The sequence below is a fragment of the Leiobunum rupestre genome, chromosome 7 (genome assembly GCF_980474605.1).
Source record: "Leiobunum rupestre chromosome 7, qqLeiRupe1.1.hap1, whole genome shotgun sequence".
NCBI classification, from domain to species: domain Eukaryota; kingdom Metazoa; phylum Arthropoda; class Arachnida; order Opiliones; family Sclerosomatidae; genus Leiobunum; species Leiobunum rupestre.
Window position 1 is genome coordinate 2,040,893 of NC_143390.1, and position 22,246 is coordinate 2,063,138.

At 37.2% G+C, this 22,246-nt stretch overlaps 2 protein-coding genes across 2 annotated transcripts; both read right to left on the reverse strand.

The window, feature by feature from the left end:
* Positions 1-14,684: 14,684 nt before the first annotated feature.
* On the reverse strand, positions 14,685-17,638 carry LOC149933888 (sterile alpha motif domain-containing protein 3-like). Its single transcript, XM_090181086.1, has 8 exons — positions 17,355-17,638; positions 17,132-17,296; positions 16,950-17,061; positions 16,691-16,885; positions 15,454-15,672; positions 15,172-15,352; positions 15,026-15,102; positions 14,685-14,966 (listed from the first exon to the last, which is right to left on the reverse strand). Exons 1-8 carry the CDS (start codon positions 17,636-17,638, stop codon positions 14,685-14,687), a joined length of 1,515 nt encoding a protein of 504 aa, XP_090037212.1.
* Positions 17,639-18,316: 678 nt separating this feature from the next.
* On the reverse strand, positions 18,317-20,809 carry LOC149933889 (uncharacterized). Its single transcript, XM_090181087.1, has one exon. The coding sequence runs from the start codon at positions 20,807-20,809 to the stop codon at positions 18,317-18,319; it is 2,493 nt and encodes an 830-aa protein (XP_090037213.1).
* Positions 20,810-22,246: the final 1,437 nt, after the last annotated feature.

Sequence of the window (22,246 nt, forward strand, 5' to 3'; positions counted from 1 at the left end):
AATTATTATTTCGTATTTACCGCGCTCGATAAAATCTCGATTCGACCGATTATATTGATTAAATCGTGATTAAAATGTTTAAATCATGATTAAGTTTAAATTGTGATTAAAATGTTTAAATCTAATTAAAATGTTTAAATCCTGATTAAAAAGATTAGATCCTGATTAGAATGATTAAATCTCGTTTAAAGCGTGATTAGATTTTCTAATCTTGATTAATTTTTGTTAAAGTCATTCAACAGTACTAGTCTGTTCTTACTAGTCAGTTTTCTGTTGTACTACCATCGTTTCATTAATTGTAATGTATATATATATTTTAACCAAGTCGAAAATAAACCGTTCATTACTTGTAGCTGATGTCACTGGATTTATTTCGGTATCTGCGCTTTGCTCCGTGTTGCTGTTGAAAACTTGAAAAATTTTTTTAATTTTAATTACCCTGATTTAATCACGATTACCTTGATTTAATAATTTTACTATGATTAAGACGCACCCAAAATGGGAGTGACCTGCCCCTCCCGGTAATTTTCACTTATTAAAAAAACAGGATGTAACGCAGCCAGGGTAATAGCATTTGAGAAAAGTATTAATGTTTTATCTTATGCAAATTATAAAGAACAAAGATTGGTGAATATGACAAACATTATGAGCAGTTATCATAATTATAGTCTTAAATAACTACAAAATACAGTTTTTAATAACTTGAAAACTCATTGCCAATACAAAACTTAAACCATTTATGGTTAGGCTTAGCAATAAAATGTTACCACTCAAAATATTGAGATATTTATTAAAAAAAAAATTTGAAATGAAAACTTACATACTTAAAAAGTGTTATTACTAATTGTTTGTTACAAACTTCTCCAAATTCAATAAAACAGTTGTAAAAAAACTTCACTAATGCAAATTCATCGCCATTGAAACGTATGTTAAACTTCCCGCCTCTTTGATAGATTCCGGTTGTTACACCAGCGTTCCAAGCGACGGAAAATCGCTGTCGCGAAAATACATGGGGAGGAAATTCTTTGCCGGGGCCGCTATCGTCGCGAGCAGCGTGAGCGCGTGCAGGGGGCCGTGGTCTGGCAGACCTCTCGGTCGAGGTAAGAATATACACTGCTGATACTATTTTATACTAGTCTCGATATTATAGTAATTGCTAAAAAATGTCAATATATTCCTGAAATTAAATTGTCATATCGGTCTAATGTTCTCATTGTTTCGATGAAACTCATAAAAGGGTTCCTTTTCTAATTTCCGAAATAAAATGTTTTTTCCCCTTAAAATCGTAACGTTATATACCTTTAATTTAAATGGTTGGTTTCGGGAAGGGGAGGGGGAGGGGGAGGGAAGGGTAGAGAAGCCTCCAATTTTCCAACGATATCTGAATTTTAAGCAAACACTGTGATCAAAAGTCTCTTGGTAAAAATAATTAAAAAAAAGTAATCGAAAAGTTAATTTTATAATAATAATTAGCTAGGCTAATACCCTAACGACTTTCAATGCCCTATTTAAAGGTAGCAGGTTAACAAGTCGGTCTGAAAGGGAGCCCTTGAGCAGGGGCTTAAGCGCCCCCAAATCGGATATCCTGGCGACGCCACTGGTAAGCATTAAAGAGTGCAATTTTGGATAGCAAGTCTGACTTGTGGGTGCCACTCAAGTTAAATATCCCGGATAAAGCTTTGTTTCCTTTTAATTTTAGGGGGAAAACCTGGCGGGATATGAATGTATAAAGCCGTCCATTATCAAAATAATATATATATATATATATATATCTACCTACCTCAGAATTAAACTTAATTCTTTTAAAAAATGAAGTATTTAATCTTTAACATTTTAAAGCAATCTGTATTGAATATTTTCAAAAGCGTTTTTCTTTTAAAATACGAGGTTTTTATTTTAGTTCCAACGAAGTGTTAAAGTTAAGGTCGCCTACTTTATTTTGTTTTATTTAGCCGCCATTTTGTACAAACCAAGACTGGCAACACTGCTCTGATAGTTGTTCAGACTGCACAACGTTTAAAGGCCAATTAGCTTACCACGAAAACTGTCCAATTAATTGGCCGTGAATTAAACAGTGTGAATAGCAAAAGTTGGTTCACTTTTTGGTGGACCATGCAACCTTTCGGAATAATATTATTATCGGTTGGGATAACGAGTATGGTCTAGATTCTAGAAAATATTTCTACCCTTGCTCAAAGATATTAATTCACCAAGGTGGGGGATGATGGTGACACAATGCGAGTCGTGGCCTTTCGTGGTGTTAATTAAATCAGAGTGGGGGTCGCGTAAGAAGGAAAAGGGAAAGAGGAGAGATTCGAGTTCAGAATGGAAACCCTTCGCTTAAAATAAAACACAAAATCTTTATTTAACACTTTATAAAAACATACACAAAAGGAATAAGAATGGGGGAATTCAGTTATTGTTCTTTTGATATCGAGGGGATAGTTCTACTTTACTCTCGTGATTGTTAGGCCACCACGATTATATTGTTAATTTCTCTATTTAAAAATAAACGGGTGCGGGGTTTAAATATAAAAATAATACCTTACTTGACCATATATTCATTAAAAATTGGTCTCTATACGATTCACCATAGGATCAGTTCCTGAGTTTGACAATGCGGGAATCTTAGCTCGAAAGAAAGCGGGGTTGGGGACCGATATAATACACTAAACACAAAAACAAAACAACTAACTACAATGATATCAGGGAGGGCAAAAACAATGATGGCGCCCATGTTTGGACGCGGAGTTAAGTCTAGAGGGTGCATTTATTTATTTATTTTTCATTTCTTTAATAACAACACATGAAACATAATGACTCGTAAGTCTGCCTCTGTATAGCATTTCCATAGAAAAGGTAAGGGTAGAAACAAAAGCCAGAAATGCACGATGCATTATGCGTGTTTTCAAACCCCGCTTATCTAACTTCAGTTTCCCAGTTACTGTATAAATTTGATGGTGAGTATTTCGTCACGAGTTGCAAGTTACGCAATTTAAGTCATATCCCGTGAACAAGGTTTCACGAGAGAAAAACATTTCTGGCATGATGATGAATGATTACGTTATTAAGAAACGCGTGCTTAAAACAACTGCACGATAATAGGCATTTGTTTATATTAGTGTTGCAAGTCAGAAAATTTTCCGGAAAATGACCGAGGCCTTTTTTCCGGAAACGTTTCCGTATTTTTCCGAAAAAAATTAAAAAAGTTTTAATTCCATGATTAGTCTAATATTGTTGGCAAATTTAAGTAAAGCGGCATTTACGCCTCATTTTTTCGATTAACAATGTAACACTATTAATGTTTTGTAGTATGTTTACTGTTCTTAGACATTTTATATCGACCAAAAGTAAAAAATTAAAAACCCTTAAAAAGTAATTTATGTTTCAATTTTTTATTTTTCCGATTTGCGGAAAATTTTCTTGAAATTTTTCGGCATTTTATTTTTCCGGAAAATTAACAACACTAGTTTATATAAAGTGATAGATTTCACAGAAAGCCTGTTTGACGGCACACAGCTCGTATACTCCACAAAGTAGGGCAAGGACGTTCCCGATGGCGGCAATGCTGAAGATGGGAAGCAGGTCGGTGGTAGTCAGGCTCTCCGGCGGAGGAGCCACTTCTTTGTTCTTCCGGCTTTCTTTGACCACGAAGAGGAATTTCCTTTGGAACGGCCGCCCTTGCTCCGTCTCCACGAATCTGCTCAACCTATTCATAAAAGAGGACCAACTATAGTCCTTGTCGAAGTCATTCTGAATAATAGTCCAGTCACTTACAAAATAAATTTCGACCGAGGGATCCGACATTTGGAAATTTGGCGTACGGGACTTGATTTCTCGATTTTAGAACTGATTTTCACCCAGATTTCGGAATTTTAATTTGAGTTCAAGATTTCGAAAATAATTTTTCAATACGGTGTACGGGATTTTTACGAATGTCGAAGCCATCGGTTTCGAAAATGTTTGATCTTGAAGAACCTTTGAACAAGAATGCACTGTTCTCGGTTGTCATGTTGTGTTCTTATAGCAGAGTGGTTTCTTATTGAGAGGGGTGGGTTTACAGACGATTTGGAAGCCGCGTAGGATTTATAAAGGAGTTCACATTCAAACATTAAAAATGCGGATTTTATGGACAAGAAAACCGCATTTAAGACACAGACTTTTCTCAGTAGCGTCACCAGCAATAGGCACAGGTAGACACGTGCCTACGTTGAGAGAGCATTCAGAAAGATGCAATAAAACGTTTCTTGAAATCATCAGTGATCTAGGGGATGCACCTTATAATCAAGTTATTGCAGAAAACCATTATGCACCCAGTGAAATTGAAATAGTGGAAAGCTTTAGTCATAAGGGAAACTTTAGTCCTACTAAGGCAAACGTTAGTCTTGCTAAGGAAATCGTTAAAGCTTGCTAGATCTCAGATATCATATAGCGTTTTCCATTTGATTGCTCAAGATTCGCTCTGAATCTGTCTCTGACGTCATAGATCTCACCCCAATCGACTAGAGTAAAACCGCAAATGGAACATTCCATTAACATATTTGCGCGCATAATTGTTTTTCGTCTGCTAGTAATTTAAATTTTCGCGTTTTGTTCTGCCATTTTGCCATAAAATCTAAAAGGAACACGCTTAAATTTTCTCCGATCTCAATCTCGATCCGTTGATCTGTCGAATTCGGCAGTTCGGTTTTGGGCGATCTCAGAGCACCCGAGAGCGGGAAATGGAACACTCGAAACTTGATCGGAGCAGAACCGAGCACGCAAATGGAACATAAAATATTGATCAGAGCGATCTAGAGCGCTCGAGAGCAGTCAAATGGATAACGCTATTAGTGATTGATATTAGTTTGAGTAAGGATTGTCTGCCCGTTCAGCCTTAAATAACTTTTTTCCTAAAACTTTAATTGGTGGTAAAAACCGAGGTTTCAATTCTTCTTGATATGAGAAATATAAAATGCTCGAATACTCCGTAGTAAAGGTTAGAGTTAATTGTTTTTGTTGCCGCCATTTTTTGAGTAGTAGAAACACGGGGTTTTTAATGGGTTTTCGGATTGGTAAAATATGGCGAAAAAATTTTAAGATCATTTTAGTTCACGTAAATCTTTTGATCAACAATCCTACAAGAAATACTTAGATTATTTAGAATCTGCTAAATCACGGGGTTCAATTGCGTCTCAGGTCAATGACCATCATAGGCTTGACGTAATTAGAAATAGAGATGTGTTATCTGAACACGTGGAAATCATAATTATTTTGAGAACTCCCAGAAAGATCTGGATTATGACGTCGTTCTTAAAATGCCACAAAGCGTTAAAACAAGCTGGTGGAGCAAAAGAAAGGGCCTCCATTATTTTAGAAATAGGTTGAATTCGGTAGTTTTGGCATTAGAGAATTTGGTTGAAAATGGGAAATCCGAGGAGGCAGCTGAAAGTCGTGGGTATATTTCCACGGACTCACTGGACTCACTCAAGGCTCATAAAATTAGAAGTAGACTCAGCTCAAGCTCATGATTTTAGGAAATATAGGATGTTCTAGTCTCGGGCTAAAGGTTTTTCATAGATCCAAAGGACTTTGTCTAAAACTCGCGTTTGCAACCAAATTAGAGGCGATCCCGCGCAGCTATGTCGACTAGGATGGACGATGCACCCACTTTTTGGGTTTGTTCTTTCGTTTTTTGTAATAAAATGTAAATATTATCGGTAGCGTTTGGGTTCAAATGGCAATAACTCAATAAACCTGCTAGATTCCCCCAGGGCTCCTCAGTTCTCGAAGTTATCACCAGGTGACACAAATTCTACTTTTGAACTTCAATCCCTCGCCATTGATTACCCTGCCGTTTTCTCCTTTTACTTCGCGAGTAACTTTGGAAGAAAATTTGAGTCAGTGTTTGCCAGGAAACATAACCATAACGCGCCGTTTTAAGAACTAACGCTTCGACTTCTTATAAATAACCAGTGGCGTAGCCAGAAATCCTTCAAGGGAGGGGTTCAATCTATGTAAAATACCTGTTAGATGTTGAGAAGGGATGGTATTTTTCTACATCCAAAGCTACATCGAGGTGGGGGGGGGGTACATGGAAACCATCCCCTTGTGAACGCCACTGAAAATAACAGCTGAGTTCTACTTCAACTACGTCCTAGGGTATTCCAGTTAAATATTCATGGGTTCAATAGATTCATGGTAACATTCATTATAAAAACGCTTCCATTGACACACTTTTGGTAGTGATGTTACTTTTCATAGACTTACTTTCCGTTTATAACATCTTTCAAGGACGAGTTCATCTCGCGATGCGTGTAGAAAACGATGGAAGTCGGAAAGTATCGCGCTTCTCCGATTCGCAGTTTTTCGGGAGTCGTAGAATTTTTCAACATAATTTTGAAATTTTCCACGCTGTCAATGATGACGTTTTTTCCTCTGACGATGTCGATGGTTAGCGACCCATTGTACAGAGCTTCGATGTACGATTCCCGGTCTATCACTCGAATTCTACTTGACAAACTCTTATACTTGGGATCCGAAAGAATCGTCTGAAATTAGGCAACAATTTTCTTTTAGTTCATAAACTTGGTATATAATCTGTGCAATTAAAAAATAAGTATTGAAACTAATATAAACTCGTGCTACTTGACATAAAAGGTTAAGAATCGTGCAAGGGCGAAAGCAGTACCGGACTTACTGAAGGTGGCAAATTTTGGTGGGGGCCTATGTAAGGAAAGCATAAAAACGCCAAATTCGCATGGCCCGAAGCTGAGCTTATGTCACGAGAATAATGATTTTGCAAATAATAAAGCCACAAGCCTAATATGTTTTTCTCTAAAAACCATATCAGTGAAAAATCCATTGATTTCATCAGTGGTGGGGGCCGATAAGGCTGTGCCTAGTAGGCCTAGTCCTTAATCCGGCACTGGGGAAACTAAAATAGCTTACGAGTCGAAGGGCCCAAGTGTGCGCATGGCCTTGATGGCAGCAATATCAGAACTGCTTTTATAGTCTAAACATTTCATCAGTGACTTTAGGTTTTACCGACAAACCAACAGAAAATCAACTATAAAAGCACAAATGTGACCCCTTTTGACTCGCAGCCCCCTAATTTACATATCTTTAATCTTAAAAGTTGCCATCTATATTAATGCCAGGAGTTTTCAAAAACAATACGGTTGAAGACTCTTTAAGCACAAATTTTACAAATACCTTTTTAAAAACAGATAATGATCCTGATGTATTGGAAAATAGTATGGTGATGCGTTTTCCCAGTAGATCCTGGAAAGCATCGATTCGTTGGTCACTTAGTGTCGTGTATTCCGCTTGGAAGTTCCCGTTGTAGAATGCCATGACGACGATAATCTCAGTCATCAACAAAATGTATAGGAACCTCCCTCGATAAGAACGGGGTGGAATAGGTCTTGCTGCATCGAAATAAAGAAAATTTTACGGTCGTCATCTTCTAAAAATTAAAAACATCCACTCTAAACTTATCAGCTTTATCGAATATTCAACTTATGCAAGAGTTTAAAGGAATATATTGCTTGGTTTGTATTAGTAAAAAGCCACCGTAATTTAGGAAATATCTAACCTATATTCATTTTTGCAAACTTATTATCGAATTAGCCTTTTCAGTTTACATAGAGCCACGTAGTGGCAAATGCGAGAAGCTCATGAACTGCTGGATTTTCGTCTGCTAAGCAGACGATTTATCAATAAAGCCTCTGCTTAGCAGACGAAAATCCATCAGTTTATGAGCTTCTCGCATTTGCCACTACGTGGCTCTATGTAAACTGAAAAGGCTAATTAACACTTTCGAAACGGTGCTCAGTTTAATAATAATAATAATCAGCTACCTGTTTGTAGGCCAATACAAAAGGCACCACCCTAGGCCCAAGTCATCTAGCGACTTTTATTGCCTTTAATTCAGGTGGCCGGGTTAAATTTCGTAGGAGGGTGGTGGCAAGCCCTTCATGCCACGTGCACGTGAGCCAACAGCTCCCTACACTAACTATTACCGTAACCCTCTACAAGTTTTCAAGGAAGGGGAAACTCGGGGAAAACCCCTTAAACAGGGAGGAGAGAACTTTCAAACTCAACGGAGAAGGAGTTTTTCCAGGTTTTCACCCAGTGCTACAGGCTGGAATAGAACCTGGCTCCTTTTGCTCCCCCCCCCCCCCCGCCGGGCCAGGACCACCTCTAAAGGTGTTTGGTATTAAACTATTATAGAATTCTGTTGTTACAGGTCTAAATCATTTCAGTCTTTTTGAATTCCTATTAAACTGGTTATAAATACAGGGTGTTTTAAATGCTCTAATTGAGCATTTTTTCAGAAACTGCAAGTGATAGAGTTGGGAAATTTTCAGGGTATTGTTTCTAGTGTAGGATCGCTTTAAATCCTACATTTCAGAAAAATCGGAAATAATTTCGGGTTTTTGTAAAAAATATTTTTCACCGGTAGGTGCTAGGAAAAGCGTTTCAATGAGAAAGTTGTAGAGTGCTGTCGAAAATGTTCAAAGAAATAGGTTTCATTGAAAAAAAAGATATGAGCCGATGAAAAAAAAAGCTGTCCATAGGAGCCAATAGCCTTCGAATTTTTGTACGTAAATGAAAGAAATGTCTGAAAGATTTAATTGAACATTATATTCGAATAATCATAAGAATTTTACAAGTCACGTTCTATGATACCTCCGTTTGCCGCGATACATGTTTGGGCACGATGAAGCATGTTTTGAAATGAGCGTCTCATCATATCAGGAGTGACAAGTTCGAAGGCTGCAATGATTCGGTGATGCAAATCTTCGATGTTCTCAACGGGCTTCACGTAAACTTGTGCTTTGATGAACGGAGTTAGATCCGGAGGCCTCGCAGGCCATCGAACGTGACCGTTCCTGCCAACCCAAGGCTGAGGGAGCTTGTGGTTAAGATGCCGTCATGTTGGTACCACATCTGTCTGTAAGCTTCAGCGGAATATCTTCTAAAGCGTCTGCTATTTCGTTCTGAAAAATCGCCAAGTAGCGTTGTCCATTAAGATGAGTTGGGAGGAAAAATGGGCCAATAACTCGATCCCCGAGCAAACCCGCTCAAACATTTAGTCGGAGTTGTTGTTGTTGATGATGGTGAGGAAAACCCCTGTGAGGATTTCGTCACACCACCTGTGGGTGTTTTGATGGTTGAAAGGCCCATCTCTCCCACTCGTCGGTCACCAGAATTTGATTGATGAAATTTGGGGTCTCATCACACATGGTTATTAGCCAGTTGCAGAAATCAAAACTACGTTCCATATCTCCTTCGTGCAGTGCTTGATCGCTCGATACGAATGGAAGTGGTGATTGTGAAGAGTGGTCCACCCGTAGTTCGTCGATAATCCGAGATCGTCGTTTGCACTTCTGACGCTTGCTCTAGGATACGCAACAAAATAGGCTAGAACGGTGTCTTCCATGTTGATGTTTTGACGACCTGGTCTACGAAATCTGGGATTGACGTTTCCATAAGTCTGAAAGTCACGAACAGCTCCAAGAACGGTGTTGTGGCTTTGTCTTCTATCTGGATAGAACGGTGACCAATTAACTAACCCTATGCGCGTTACGATTGGCTTCACCATAAAATAACTCGACCATAAAAGCACGCTGATCACGAGAATAATTTAGTGGTATATGTTGATTAAACTCAATAAACATTAGAGAATCGTTGAAACTAAAAAGATTTATCATTAAATACTAATCGAAAACTTGACCTTTGTGCGTAGTTGGCCTACTGATACGTTTTTAGGCCTGCTGTAGGCCAAAAGTGGTGTTTTGCTAAATAACATGTAATTTTTTTAAGGAATTTAATCTTTTAACGTGATTTCTTTCTAAGGCTATTTAGCTTCTATGGACAGCTCGTGTGTTTTAGTAAAATGCCCAGTCAGAGCAATTCAAAGCACCTTGTATAACGGTAAAGGCTGGTTTACACTAAGGCAAAACCGCCGTGACGGCGGGCGCTAACTTTTGAAATCCTCGTTAGGCCTAATAGAAAATGTTTGCGTTCACGCCCGCCGTCACGACGGTTTTGCGCTAGTGAAAACCAACCCTAACACAGTATATTAGTATTTATATTTATATTTATGTTTTTTTATTTTCGAGTTTTAGTGAAATATTTTCACTGCCCGAACCTTTTTGACCATAGGGCGATCCGCGATCGGGGGAACTATGTTTGGCAGTTTAGGGGCACCGAGCCCTTTTTTGCCCTTGGGTCGCACCGGGCGCACGCCCGATCGCTCTTATGGCCAGTCCGGGTCTGGTCTAGCCGATAAAATAAAAACTTTATCAATATAAATCTACGGCAACCTACGACCGCCTAAGAAAATAAACTAACGTCTTAAATAAACGTCTTACGTTTCAGAAGAAGATCCCCAATACATTTCCAGACGTGCTCGCAGCAGTTTCTTAAGGAGAAAATTTCGCATAGTGCCATTGATTCAACCAAGTTGGTAGTGATGGCTAACAAAACCAGTGATATAAAAATACAAATGTAACACTCGTAGCTAAGGCAGACATAAGCGGTGTACAAAGGCTCTTTGTACGTAGCCACGTTAGACGCCAGTACTGTAGTGTAAGTCGATTGAAACGCATTTGTTATGGAAAAGTTTTTGCCGCTGAACTTTGACGGAATGAACCTTTTAGTCATCAAATCAGCTTCCTGCAATTGAACACATGTTAGTTTCGACTTTAGAAATATGGTGTGGGATAAATGCGAATAAATATTTCTCGAAAACTAGATATCCACAAGTGACAAGGACTAAAGGACATTTAAGAAATCCGGATAAATATTAGAAATCTATGGAAATCCATAAATCACCAAGAAATATCGGAAATATTTGAGCAGGACCGTAGCTAGGGCTGGGCGGCCACCCCAGGCGCCGTGCGCGCGATAGGGTATAGGGGCGCCAAATTTGGTCCATATTATTATATTAGGGGGCGCCAAAATTGCAGCTCGCCCCTGGCGCCATTTTCTCTAGCTACGGCCCTGTATTTGAGAAATGTCTGGAACCAAAAAGACAGTGGGAAAACTGGGAAAATGTTCTGTAAAGATTAAAGAAAGTTTCTGGAAACCCATGATGCCAGAAAACCCATGTATATTTTACAGACAAATCTGTCTGTCGATACTTCTGAACCTTTCTGTAAAATTTACATATTTATAATTGCATTAAAACCACCTATGCTACCAAATATTACCAAACAAATACAACGAAACTGCCCAAAATTTCATAAAAACCACATAGGCTGCCAAATATTCCTAAACAAAAACAACGAAACCGCCCAAAATCGTATATAAACCACCTAGGCTGCGAAATATTCCTAAACAAAAACAACGAAACCGCTCAAAATCGCATATAAACCACCTAGGCTGCGAAATATTCCTAAACCAAAACAACGAAACCGCCCAAAATTGCCTAAAAACCACCAAGACTGTCAAATATTCCTAAACAAAAACAACGAAACCGCCCAAAATTGCCTAAAAACCACCAAGACTGTCAAATATTCCTAAACAAAAACGACGAAACCACCCAAAATTGCTACATAATGCTTCCAAAATGAACAAAAACCTCAATGATTTTTTAGAAACTAGAGACAATGTAAATGGACACAAAAATGACGATTCTTACTCCTTTTGCGAGCAGTTTGAAGAGGGATGATCTTTCATCAACTTCGTCTTCTGGCGCGAAAATGTATTCTATCCTGAAGCAAAAACAGTAATAAGTCGTTGATGACGCTGAATTTATCCAATGACGGTTGTAATTAGCTAATTCCGGAGAAAAAAGTGTATGCGTAGGCTTTTTGCTATTTCCAAATTATTGGGAAATACATGCTCAGTTGCTTTAAGAGTCGAGTCGGGCTGATAATTTTTAGGACCAACCCGGCTCGGCCGAAAATAAAATAAAATAAATTTTGCGCGATCCGACCCGACCCAAAAAAATCAAAATAAATTTAACCCGACCCTACCCGACTGAAATAATAGAACCAGTAAATGCTAACAATATTGCCAATTCCGATGCCATCGCTAAATTCTATACAACTTTCCAACAGATATATCTATAAGGTCAATCATCAGAAAATAATTTATTCCATCTGTAGAACATTAAGAATTTTTAAGTAGGATTTAAGCCAATTAGAGGGACTTAACAATCGGCGTACGCATTATTGTGACGTTTAATTAGTACTAATTTAATATAAATAATTCAGTGCTATTGAAATCAACTTTCTTATCTCCTACCTTGAAATCTTCAACTGAACTAATTTACCCCCGCTTTAAATTTATTTCTTCAAAGTCACAAAGTTGCTGTTGGTTATAATCAACATTATTGAGGACAGCAGCCCATTTGCTGTCCCTCGCACCGTTAACGATATAAATGAAAATGTTACAACAATCCATAGGTGATAATGAGCCTTCGCCAAAGCTCTTTCAATTTTGGGCGTTTAATTGGCAGTAAGAAGTCCCTCAAACCATTGCCGATAGAATCGAAAATGTAGAATTTATACCATTTTCAAGGTACATGTATACTAAAAATGTCCAATAATGTAACTTAAGTAAATTTTTGTTAGAAAAATAATTATCTTCAATTTTAAAATAAATTTAACATTTAAATATTAAGGAAAAATTGTGAAATACAACAAATTGTTTATTTTCATATGGGAATTTTATGGGGAGTTTTCTTGCATGTAATTGTCGAAAATCTCACCGGTTGGATGGAAACAGTCGAACATCGGAAATAAAACAAAAGTAAGCAATCTCCGAGTTACGATGTCTGACGAATCCGATGTTTTTGATAGTAAATTACACAAAATGTAGAAACTGTTACCTCTCCACGGTTTGTTAACGAAAACTTTTATCGGGTATAGGTCGGGTCGGGATAAAACTTCTTGCCCGACCCGATTTAAAATAAGCACAACCCGACCCAATCCCGATTTCTTTCAACGAAAAAAGGTCGGACCAGCCCGACGCCCAAAAAATTATTTGTTTTGGGCCGAACACAAATGGGTTAATAGCTTATATTCGTTATATTTTTAAAAATCGAATAAAATAAAAAAAGGTTTACTGAATCTCGCGAGTCAGATTGGGTAGTAAAAGACAGTGGCGTAGCGAGGATATTTGACGCCCAGGGCAAACACTCAAAATCGTGATCGAAACGAGTCTAGGTGGCGAACGTGTTTTCTTAAATAAACTTATCCTAATGTAATCAAACGATGCTAAAATTATATTAAAATGCAATTATCATTATTTATAAAGTCAAATTTACTAATAACGACGAGGGAAAACTAACAGCCTCTGATTTAGCCGCTACCTATCCAGGCCCCTGTAGCATTTTAGAGTCGGGCCGACGTCGGCTAGTGTCTTAAAACAGAAAGGTCGGCCTACTGTCGGGCCACCCCACTCTGAAAGGTCGAAATGTCCTACACTGTAAATGAAAATGTTACAATTTTGAACCATAATAGGTTTAAATCCGTGAAACCCAGGTAAAACCTATTATGGTTTTACTATAAACCATTTCTTAGTGGTTAAAAATTTAACCTTCCCAAATGGTATAAAAGTTCACCTCCAAAAGGTGCACATTCGCACCCTCTAAAGGTTCGAATCTGAACCAATAAAAGAGGTGAATCTGAACCAGTAAAAGGTGCGCATTCGCACCCTCTAAAGGTTCGAATCTGAACCAGTAAAAGGGGGGTATCTGAACCAGTAAAAGGTGCGCATTCACACCCTCTAAAGGTTCGATTCTGAACCAGTGAAAGGGGTGTATCTGAACCAGTAAAAGGTGCGCATTCGCACCAGCTAAAGGTTCGAATCTGAACCAGTAAAAGGGGTGTATCTGAACCAGTAAAAGGTGCGTATTCGCACCCTCTAAAGGTTCGATTCTGAACCAGTGAAAGGGGTGTATCTGAACCAGTAAAAGGTGCGCATTCGCACCCTCTAAAGGTTCGAATCTGAACCAGTAAAAGGGGTGTATCTGAACCAGTAAAAGGTGCGTATTCGCACCCTCTAAAGGTTCGATTCTGAACCAGTGAAAGGGGTGTATCTGAACCAGTAAAAGGTGCGCATTCGCACCCTCTAAAGGTTCGAATCTGAACCAGTAAAAGGGGTGCATCTGAACCAATAAAAGAGGTGAATCTGAACCAGTAAAAGGTGCGTATTCGCACCCTCCAAAGGTTCGATTCTGAACCAGTAAAAGGGGTGCATCTGAACCAATAACAGAGGTGAATCTGAACCAGTAAAAGGTGCGTATTCGCACCCTCCAAAGGTTCGATTCTGAACCAGTAAAAGGGGTGCATCTGAACCAATAAAAGAGGTGAATCTGAACCAGTAACAGGTGCGTATTCGCACCCTCCAATGGTTCGATTCTGAACCAGTGAAAGGGGTGTATCTGAACCAGTAAAAGGTGCGCATTCGCACCCTCTAAAGGTTCGAATCTGAACCAGTAAAAGGGGTGTATCTGAACCAGTAAAAGGTGCGCATTCGCACCCTCTAAAGGTTCATATTCCTGCCCTCGAAGGGTGAATATTCTTACACTTTAAGAGTTTGCTTTCTCACCTACGAAAGGTTCATTTTTGTATCGTCAAAAGGTAGGAATTGTAAGGCTGTGACAAATCGTTACATAACATAATATGCAATATAAAATAATAATAGTCGTTTTCGAAATTGGTTTATTTTCAAATGAAGAATTATCATTTTGTTAATAATCCAAGAGAATTCACAATAGTTTGGAAACATCCCGGAATTTTGTTAGGTTTATCAATTTTTAAGATAATTATTTGAATAAACTCCATAGTCCTCTTAGCACGGGATGGGTATTCTAAATTAAAAACGTAGTAAGCTGCAAAGCAAACCGAAGCTGCATTTGCAATGCTCGTGCAATGAATTTGGTTTTCTCCAATAGATACATATACGGGTTTGTAAAAGAATGAATCTTTTTTCACTCTTATTAGCGGAGTTGGACATTCATCATCCTAAATACGAAGAGAATGGATATCAGTTTCAATATTATGTTCATTTCCATGTAACTTACTGTTTCAGAAATCCATTTACTCAAATCTTCAGTGAATAAAAAGGGCAACACCAACAATCCAGCTGAAATTCTTACTTCTGAAATGATAATAAATAAATTCTAACATTAGCAAAAAAGGCACTGAAAAGTAAATCTTTATTTTTTACCTCTTATGTTTTCCACACTTAATAATTGGCAAAAGCTTTGTAGTTTTTTAAAAAACAATTTACTTTTGGTTTTTTTCAGAGCTAGTTTCAATAAACTTTCGTGGTGAATTTCTGAAAACTTGTACATAATTTTGTCAATTTGGCTAGTCAATTGACTTCTTCTAGTCATCTCTTTCAAGAACTTAAAAAAACAGAAAATAGATTTATGTTTTTTATCTGCATTCTTAAAAATATATTATAATTAAATTAGAAATTTGGGATTTGAGCTATACTAAAAATTACTTGTTTTTCACAAAGCAATGTCGGGAATTCCTCCAGTACTTCGGAAATGGCAAAATTTTCATCAGATGCTTTGTTCTGTCTGTACATTAATGTTAACGACATCTTTTCATCTATTATCAATTCATCTGGCTTAGTTTTGGCCCACTCTCTTTGTAATACAGTTAAATGAGCCTTGACGCTTCTCTCATCTTCCCCGCCAAAGTCTCCAGCTTTTGCGTTCTATTATAAATTAATTTTAAATTAAAAATCAAATACAAAGTAAAATGGAACAGGGCGAATATCTCAAAATGTTTTTGGCAACGATTTCGAAATTTTAGGGTGTTATAGAGCGCTCAGGGCGTCAACCGACTAAGAAAATTCAATGGCGTTGAACCATGTCTTCAAGGTCGCTCGAAATTTAACTATAGAACCCTAAGAGTTACGAAGTTGGCTCCCATTAGAAAAGTGTTCCCCGTAAAATTTTAGGCTGAACTAGTTTTGACCCGATCTGATTTGCGAAATAGGAAATCGATAAATGTTAGGCCAAAAACAGTAACGTGTCGAAGACGAGGTTCGGGAGCTGATAACTCTAAAAGCATTCATGTACTGAAATTCCCTAGACAACCTCATCCTGGTTGAGGGTCTTTAGTTTGAAAATTTCGGCTGCCGAACCTCGTCTTCGACACATAATCAACTTAACGACCTTCTTGTTTTTGGCCTAACATTTCACGACTTCGTATCTCGCAAAATCAGATCGGATCAAAGCTAGTTAGTCATAAAATGGGACGGGGAACACTTTGCTAAAGGGAACCAACTTCTGTTACGGTTCTCAAACTAATTTTCGAACGACCTTGAAGACATGGTTCAAGGTCATTGAAATTTTCATAGTCGATTGACTCCCTGAGCACTGTATAGCACCCTTAAATTTCAAAATAGTAGCTAAAACACATTGAGATATTCGCCCTGGCGCCATTTTTAGGTCAACAAGGTATGAACAATCGCCACGAAGACAAGGGGTGGTTTCCGTGTCCAAACCCCCTAGGCCAACCCGTTCTTAACATTCACATAGCTCGACCTCCTTGACGAATTTCTGACTACGCCATTTACACACAGGGTGGTTTCAGTTGCTAGAATTATCAACTTCAATCAGCGTTTTCAATACTCAACTTGGTGAAAAAACCACTTAGCATCTTACTATTGACTATATTTATGAAAGATCATATCATTAACTTAAATATTAACTAGAAAAATTCCTAACCCCTCGTTGCTTTTTCTTCACTTCTACAGAGCTCTCCGTTGGATCATCTGCAGCTGAAGGTTCATCTCTGGAACATTTTCTCTTTTTTTGTACAACTGAACCATGTTTCGCTTTAGCTTGATCCACTTCTTTATCTCCCGAGAGTGGTTTACGATACTGCTTAAACTGGTTTTTTAATGCAGCCCACCATGTAATCTGTACATTTTATTAAACAATTAGAAATCATAATTTAGTTTATTCACAAATATAGCAGATATACATATGCTCCAGAACTCTTCCGAGGGTTTCCCTCCTCATCACGGTCACTCAAAATAGTGTGTTTTCGAACAAGCCCTCTCACCGCAGTTTGGTATTGATCTCTAGATGGATACCTACTTAAGCATTTGAATTAAAAGAGCTACTAAAATAAAAATTCCGTTATACAATAAATTGTTATATTACTTTCCAAATCTGCATAAGTCTTCGAATAACGCCTTAGATATTCGGTTTCTGTTCCTTTGCAATAACACCTCATCATTTTTCAGTCTCAGCATTTCTTCAATATCAGGGGAAAACCTTGGAACTCTATATACCATTGGGAAAGTGGCCTCTCCTATTTCAGTTGAGCTTAAAATATTAAAAATAAAATTGTTTTATTGTGCCAATGGTATTTATTTTAACTCACCTGGAAGTTTCAGTTGTTGGGTTTGCTTCATCCGCGCTACCCTTCTGTTGCGTCTCTATTATATTCGTAACCATGGTAGCTTTAATTCGAGATTCGTCGTTGGGCATTTGATTCTCTAAATCTATCCAATCTTCATATTTGGCACTGAAAACTTGTAGCAAAACACTATTTGGAGATATTTTAAATGTATCAGAAATTCTTTGTAATAGGTCATCATAGTTGGAGTGCTCTGGTAATTTTAAAATTTTTTTGGATTCCATATAAGATACGTGATATTCTGGCATCTACAATAGATAAAATCAGTTACTTGAGTATTTATCTGAAATATTAATAAATGTTATATCATAATCGGAAATATTACATTTAAACAGGTGGTATGTCTTATAGATGCTACATCAATAGACTCAGTTAAAGCCTTTTATACTTAGAACCATTGTCTTAATAATAAATATTGAAAGATCGAAACCTTTTGATTGTACCTTTAGTGAATAACGTTATTTTCAGCCGGGTGGCGGAGTGGTTAGAACTATTGCCTCGCATCGAGAGAAGTCCGGGTTCGATCCCAACTTGTGGCACTATGGGTGCACATCTGGGAAATATTCCCGCGTTGAGTTTGCAAGTTATCTCCCCGTCCGTTAAAGGGGTTTTACTCAGAGTACTTCGATTCCCCCTTTCCATCAAAACTTTCCGAGGTTTTAATTCAATAGGTAGTGTATGGACGCTAGGGTTAGCTGTGGCAGGGCTAGCCACAACCCTCCCGGCGATGCGGGTTATAAGCAGTAAATGATTATTATTATTATTATTACTAAATAATTATAACATCTTGTATTAAACTGAACCTTTTTAAATAGATGTGAACTAGAAATCTTTTGCACATGGTAAAATATATTTACGACAAGATTGAATTAAATTGGTTAAAGTAACTTTACTATTTATTGAAGTATTTCTACAGACACTGAAATTTACATTCTAGTCCATTTACTCAGGGTGTGCCGCAGTGGAATGTATAATGTGCCATCCTTTTGGTACATTTCAAGTGCGCAATAGCCATTTTGTTCTTCCCCAGGTAGTAGAATTTTCCATTCATCCTCACACACTTCGAAAGAGTTATATAACCTATTAAACTTCACTGAAATATATATCCTTCCACAGAGTAGCCATACATTAGAGCATTGTATTATGTTTGTTATTTTAAAGAATAATGGTATATCTTCAGCGTGAAGTAGGTCCAACACTATGACGGTGTCCTTTTGGTATTCAATACCCTTAACATCAAGAGTACGCGATTGATAAAGAGCTTCAACTGGTTTTAATGGATATTGGTAATGCATATATAATTTTATTGCAGAGTTAAGTGCTTCGGGCAACTGCGTCGTCTTAAGTTTAATTGAGTTCCCACTATCAATCGAATCTGGAGTTAACCCATTAGATCCACTAAGCTCGTAAGCCTGAAGGAACTGATGTCGTTTGGCTGCAGTTTTGGGAACATTTTTGTAATTTCTACAACGCTTTATTATTTCTTTAAAATATTGGTGTTTCGCTTCATAACGCATACACCATAATTTTATAACGGGACCAAATTCTAATATCAATCTTGGATAATGAATGAGGTAGTGTAATTTCGGGATAAATATATTTAGCTTGAGCTCCGAGGCAAGTAAAAGAAAATCTTCTATTATTCTATCGAGATGAGGGAGCCAATCTCTTTCAATAACAGGAGCGCATATTATTTCGCAGATCTCACTTAGTAATAGAAGGCATTCCCATATTTCACTACCCTCATCCACTAAATCACCATATAACAATGGTAAAAGTTGAAATAAGCATTGCTTCTGTGATGCTGAACCACTAATATTTGATTTGCCTTGAATAACACTCTCAGATATAATACTTGGTATCTTAGATTTGGTTATAGGACCATATTTAAAAGATGTTATTCTCTGATTTATAATTTCTAATGTTAGTGAGCCTTCGTTCACTAAATGTTGAAAAAGAGCACGGATAAATCTGGGTGCAATACCCTCAAAGAAATCGTGCATGCAATCGGGGGGAAATGATTGAGAAACTTTAAAATTGGTTAGTTGCTTAAAACAGCAGCGTTTTTTGACTCCATAAACTGTAGCGTTTAGGCAATTTTTCTCAACATTTTCCACATGGTAATCGATAATATCTTCACGTCTCAAAACATATTGACGTTCTTTAAATTTCCTACTTATTTCTTCATGTGAAGCCATGCAAAATCTACATACACGGCCCTTCGAAAATGATTTCATAAGACCAGCTAGAGCGTGGCTCGATAAATTATCTCCGGCTATAGTTAAAACAGTTCCATAAAATGTTTTGGTTTGCGGGCCATTAGAAACTATAATACCTTCGGTTTCAAGTATCTTAAGATCATCTAACAAAGGCTGGTAAACTTTATCATAACCATGTTGTTGAATGGAAGTATCTAAAGCCGCTATTACTAAATAGATACTCGAAAGTTTGCTTCTATATTTAGAGCTAATGTTACCAAGCATCATGTACGTCATACTTAGTTTATGTACACCTCTTTTAGCGCCAAGTGGATTTGATACCTCTATTTCATCGGTATATAAATGTATTTGAAGTGCGTGTTTTTTCTTTGAAAAAAGCCAATGATTTTTAAAATTAGAGCCATCTTTTATATCTGATAGATAAGCCTTTGGTTCGTTAAGTTCTTTTTCAATATTACCAAAACGCATCACTTCGTTCCAGATGTCAGTTTTACTTAGTAATAACTTTAATTGAGCTAAAATTGGTACGTATTGATAAGTACTACATTTCGGCAAACGTCCTATACCAATTGAAACTTTCAGGTTATACTCAATTGGTTCTACCATATGGAAATTTGACACGCAATATTTCTGTAATGCTTCGGGACTTTTAACTACATTGTTAAAACTATCCATAATGTCAATCGAATTGGAGTCAGCAGAGCTGCTAGTTTTTATTTCCATGACTTCTGATATAAGACTCGCCAATCCAGTGGAAATTTGTTGCGCAACTGAAGTTGGCAGTTTATGCACCTCTCGTATTTGTAGAAGAAACCGAACCGCATTATTGTTTAACCGATCTAAAGAAGTAACTGAATTATTGTAAATCTGTTCATCGGGTAAAGGATGGTACTTTTCTGGGCTGCTGTCATTATCAGTATTATTAGGCAAAGATTCAACCACTGCTTGTTCCGGTTTCAAATTAGAGTATCTTTTTATAATCTTAACGCCTTTGGATTTAAATTCGTTAATGTGATTTCTATAAATGTGCGTTTTTAGTCCTGAATACGTCTTATAAACGTTTGGACAAGAGAAACAACACTGAATTCTAATATTTGGTTCTGTATTGTGAAGGTTTCTAATGTGGCTTAAATACTTTTGAATAGATCCCCTTTTGACGTGGCATTTCGAGCATTCAAATATCGTTTGTTTCATGGACATGATAATTTCAGACAACTATAAAATATAAAATATAAAATATTATGTTTCTTACTACCACCAAATTGGGTTGAAATATTAACTAATCGAAAATAATTTTAATATTAGTTTTAACTACAACAGATAAATTAACCCCCAAATTTTCGATTAATCGTTACATATGTTGGTTATTATTCGCGGCTATAAAAACGCTAAAATTTTCGATTATGAATATACAACTAATTAAGACTACGGGCCATGAAAAATCTTCAGCCATATTTTAATTTAATCTACAGACAATACTTAACAACAAAGGTAACATTTTGTCCAAATTGAACGTGAACGTTTGGCTTGTTTACGGAACTACGTCAGAAACCAACTAGTGATACACCAAGTATTAAAAATAGCGGAAGCTTTCAATTTAGTTTCAGACCAAATCCAAGTTTTGGTGAAAGAGGTCTATTTTAAAGATCTATGGAATGTTCTAAACCAGTTTCATCAGATAATTATGACGCACTTCCGGAAATTAAATTAGAGAAGTCCATCGATTCGTCGCTCAAATTCTCCATATTTACGGTATTTACCAACGTTTTACTTATAAAACCCAAATTAGAAAAGACTACAACCTAAGCCTAATTTTACATTAGCAGAAAGTCTTTAGTAATAAACACTCGTTACAATTCTGGATTTATTTAGCTCATGTAGCTATATTAATAAATGTTAAGATATAACGTTACTTTTGATCTATATTTTAGTGAATGTATATATAATTGAAATACCCAAAATGATTCATTATCTTTGTCATCTCTTTTCTACCTGACACTCACGACAAATCAGTGATGGACAACGCTTCTCTCATTGGAGAGGTTTTTCAGCTTTGAGCAACATTTTGCGTCAAAATATAGTTTTAAGCTCTCAAAAATGAGCTAAAATCCATGTATTCCAGTGGCGTAGCAAGGACTTTAATGCAGGGGGGCAGACAATTGTGTAAAAAATATTCATACAACCATAAATTTGGGGGGGGGGGGGCACGTTCCCCCTGAACCCCTGGTCTATTCCCGCTCTCATAATTGAAGGGAAATCCACGAGTGCCTATTCCGGCTCTCAACTTTTTGAGAGCGTGAGCGGTTACCACGCGAGAGACCACGAACGCTTGTCGAGCTGAGCGGTTCGCTATAAGAAGTGCCCATCACTGATTTGAATCAAATAAATGTCGAGTAACGACGACGAACATTTAACGCGCGGGTTAGGAAACTTTTAACATTGGATTGTAATCTCCTCATTTTCGGTCCGATCCCGTTAAATTAATAAACAGTCGCTAGTAATAATATTCACATTAATTTCGATACTTATGAACCAACAATAGTGCATTTTTAAATTATTTTAGAATATAAATTTAACCCCGTAAGAAATACAGTTCCTTTTACCTTTCTCGAACCAGGGTGGAGTGGAATGTCCACT

What these genes read in the sequence shown, in the direction of transcription:
- LOC149933888 (XM_090181086.1), bottom strand. Translation starts at nt 17,638, where the DNA reads ATGCCAGAATATCACGTATCTTATATGGAATCCAAAAAAATTTTAAAA. An exon ending in CCAACAACTGAAACTTCCAG is followed by an intron (nt 17,297 to 17,354) that starts GTGAGTTAAAAT and finishes TAATATTTTAAG; the next exon opens with CTCAACTGAAATAGGAGAGG. An exon ending in GGAAGAGTTCTGGAGCATAT is followed by an intron (nt 16,886 to 16,949) that starts GTATATCTGCTA and finishes TAAAATGTACAG; the next exon opens with ATTACATGGTGGGCTGCATT.
- LOC149933889 (XM_090181087.1), bottom strand. Translation starts at nt 20,809, where the DNA reads ATGTCCATGAAACAAACGATATTTGAATGCTCGAAATGCCACGTCAAA.